The following is a 2,881-nucleotide window of genomic DNA, read 5'->3' on the forward strand; positions in this document are numbered from 1 at the left end:
ACGCTGCCCTTCCCCCGTAACAAGCACGCAGTTAGATCAGAGATGCGAGAGGAAAGCACGAAGACAAACACATAACGGAGCGAGTGTGTTTGGTCACTTCGTATTTTCCTCTTGAAATCTCAAGCTTCAGAAAGGGAGGGACTTTGTTCCACTCCCTCCGGCACATGGCACACGGTGTTCTGCACATTAATAGATGCTCAGAATGTAATTTTTGAGTGAACGGATAGAGACTGTGTACCTAATAGCGAAGGTCAAATGAATTCACATAAAGAGCTTAGAACAGTGTCTGATACTAACCCCATGATAAATTGAATTATTACAAAATAAGATTTAGAACAGATAAGACTAGAAGTTTGCCTTAAATTGACCTTGGAAAGATAGGTGGGAACTGGATAAAAGAACATACCAATGAGAATCAGTGAAGCCACAGGCACAGGAATAGACATGGTGTTTACATGTATAAGGAACACTAGGCTGACAATAAACTGACTATATACAAAAGGCTTCTACAATCCAATACTTGCTAACTGTATTAATTCCAAATGACACTGATCACTTCACGCACTGAAGTTTACCGTTATGATGTGAAGGGGATATAATCAAGGATTGTCCATTAAATTCAAAGTACTTCAAGACTTAACTTTGTATCCTTAGGCCCTACAACCCAGTCTGCACAAGAAATATTAGCTAGGCAGTCATCCCCCCTTATCCAAGATCCCCATGGATGCCTGGAACTGTGGGTAGTACCAAACTCTATAGATGCTGTTTCTCCTGTACTTACATACCTTTGCATTTAAAGGAAGCAGCTTATGGCTTCTCTTTGGCATGTCTGAATCGTCAGCATCACTGCTCTTCCACTTTGGGGCCATTAAGTAAAATGAGAGGGACCTGAACAAGCACTGTCAACCTTGGTAACTGGTCTGATCCCCGAGAAGGGTACTGTGTGACGGAGGGGTGGGGCGTGTCTACAGCCTGGAGACACTGGGCAAAGATGATTCATATCCCTGGGGAGGACAGAGCTAGATGGCATGAGCTTCTATCATGCTATATGCCATTTGAAACTTATGAATTGTTTATTTCTGGAATCTTCCATGTAATGTTTTTGGACCATGGGTAACTGACACCACGGAAAGCCCAACCACAGACAAGGGAGGACTACTATGCTGAGTCCATCTTACTACTTAGCTGTTAACACCATACCAGCATAAAAATAACTTACGGCACATTTAAACATACACATTTAACTTTATTTATCACTGTTATTTAAAGCTTGATTTTATAAAACACAAAAAGACATTTTTAAGAGTTCTGTATCACCAGAATTTAAAAAGTAGAACTATCGGTAGCTTTGTAGGTGTTAGTTATATAAATTAAAATCAAATAACTGGAGTTTTTTCAATATGGAAACTATACAAATGCAATAAATGGCAAAAGGACCCAACAGCAATATTTTGTTTATGGATTACCAGTTACTTTAGGATTTAAACAAAGATTCTGAATATTCAGACTTCTTTTGCTGTGTTTCACATTTAAATATCTCCCTACCTATATTCTGAGTCAAGCTACTTGACCAAAAGGTCTGATTTAGGAAGGCATTTAGCTTTATAGCGGAAGTTTTGCCACCTATATTTACCACCTTCAAACGAACTGACATGACAGTGTTGATGTAATGTGCTGGTTGTCCTGGTGTGCAAAAAAATTACATCCACCCTATGGAAAGTCAAACAGGTACCAAAAAATAGGACAATTATGCATAGCTCAGTGAAGTATGTTAAGTTTCCCCATCTAAAAATTAACCAATGAAATAAAACACATGAACTGTTGACGTGGCTTCAGGAAAAGCACGTTTGAGAATCACATCATCGGTCTCATCTCATCTTCAGTCGTTGACAGGGATTTTGTAGGCCACCGAGCTATTCACTTTGTGGACTGTAGTAGTGAAGGAACGGAGACGGACTTGCTCAGAATTGGCAATGAACTGTGGCCCCGACTCTTCCCATTTCTCAGGTACCACCAGATCCTTGTCTGTATATATCAGTAGATCAAATGAACCTGAATATGGGACAAGATCATTAAAGTACATTATTTTTTCAGAAGTAAAACTACCGTCCCCGTTTCTCTCTCATTTTGAACCACCCATATTGCCAGAAAGGGGAGGAGAGCCTGGTCTCTAATTACTAGGTTACTGCTCTTCCCCAGTGGTAATTCCTTTTAGTAGAAAATAACTACACTCCTTTTATTTCAACTTATGACATTCAAGTTTTCTCTTTAAAGAGAGAACCATTAAAAAATATTTGCAGAAAGAGTATAATCACATGGGACAGCATGACTGTTAAGATACAGAAAATGAACGTGCTGATTCTGTGACTGCTGTGTCCCAGTGTGCAGAACAGGGGCTGGTAGATAGCTGGGTATACAGCAGGTAGTCAGGAAGGGTCTGATGACTGAAGCAGTAACTAAGAAAAGCAAGACACAGTTAAAGCTAGTCTTAATTACATGCATGAAAAATCTGCAGACAATAAAAAGAGTGAAAGGAATTACATCAAAATGTCCAAGAGTGAGTACTGTGGCATACTTTCATTCCTTTTCAGAATTTCTAAGTTTTCTAGAATGCATATAACTTTTGCTTTATATTGTTTTTCCTCACAGTATATAATATTGATAATTATAAAAAAAACTTAATAAAGGGATAATTCTTAAAGCAGCAGATTAATCTTTTCCCCAACAAATTTAAGCCCATGTGAAGCTGTGTAATACTTACAGGACACTTCCAGCAGTGGCAGGAATGTGACAGTAGCTGTGATCTGTCTGATCACTGAGCGGATTTCATCTTGGATAGCCTTCTGAGACTTTTCTCTGGGTGTGCTGTCAAAGAAACCAC

The 2,881-nt window shown here is 39.1% G+C and overlaps 1 protein-coding gene across 1 annotated transcript; it reads right to left on the minus strand.

Moving 5' to 3' along the window:
• Positions 1-1,239: 1,239 nt before the first annotated feature.
• On the minus strand, positions 1,240-2,876 carry LOC105299178 (mitotic spindle assembly checkpoint protein MAD2A-like; the record flags this gene model as incomplete). The annotated part of the gene is made up of 2 exons (XM_011370787.2): positions 1,240-2,052; positions 2,762-2,876. Coding segments are annotated over 2 exons (288 nt in total), but the record flags the coding sequence as incomplete, so codon positions are not given.
• Positions 2,877-2,881: the final 5 nt, after the last annotated feature.

This window comes from Pteropus vampyrus, unplaced genomic scaffold (assembly GCF_000151845.1).
Source record: "Pteropus vampyrus isolate Shadow unplaced genomic scaffold, Pvam_2.0 Scaffold174, whole genome shotgun sequence".
NCBI lineage: Eukaryota > Metazoa > Chordata > Mammalia > Chiroptera > Pteropodidae > Pteropus > Pteropus vampyrus.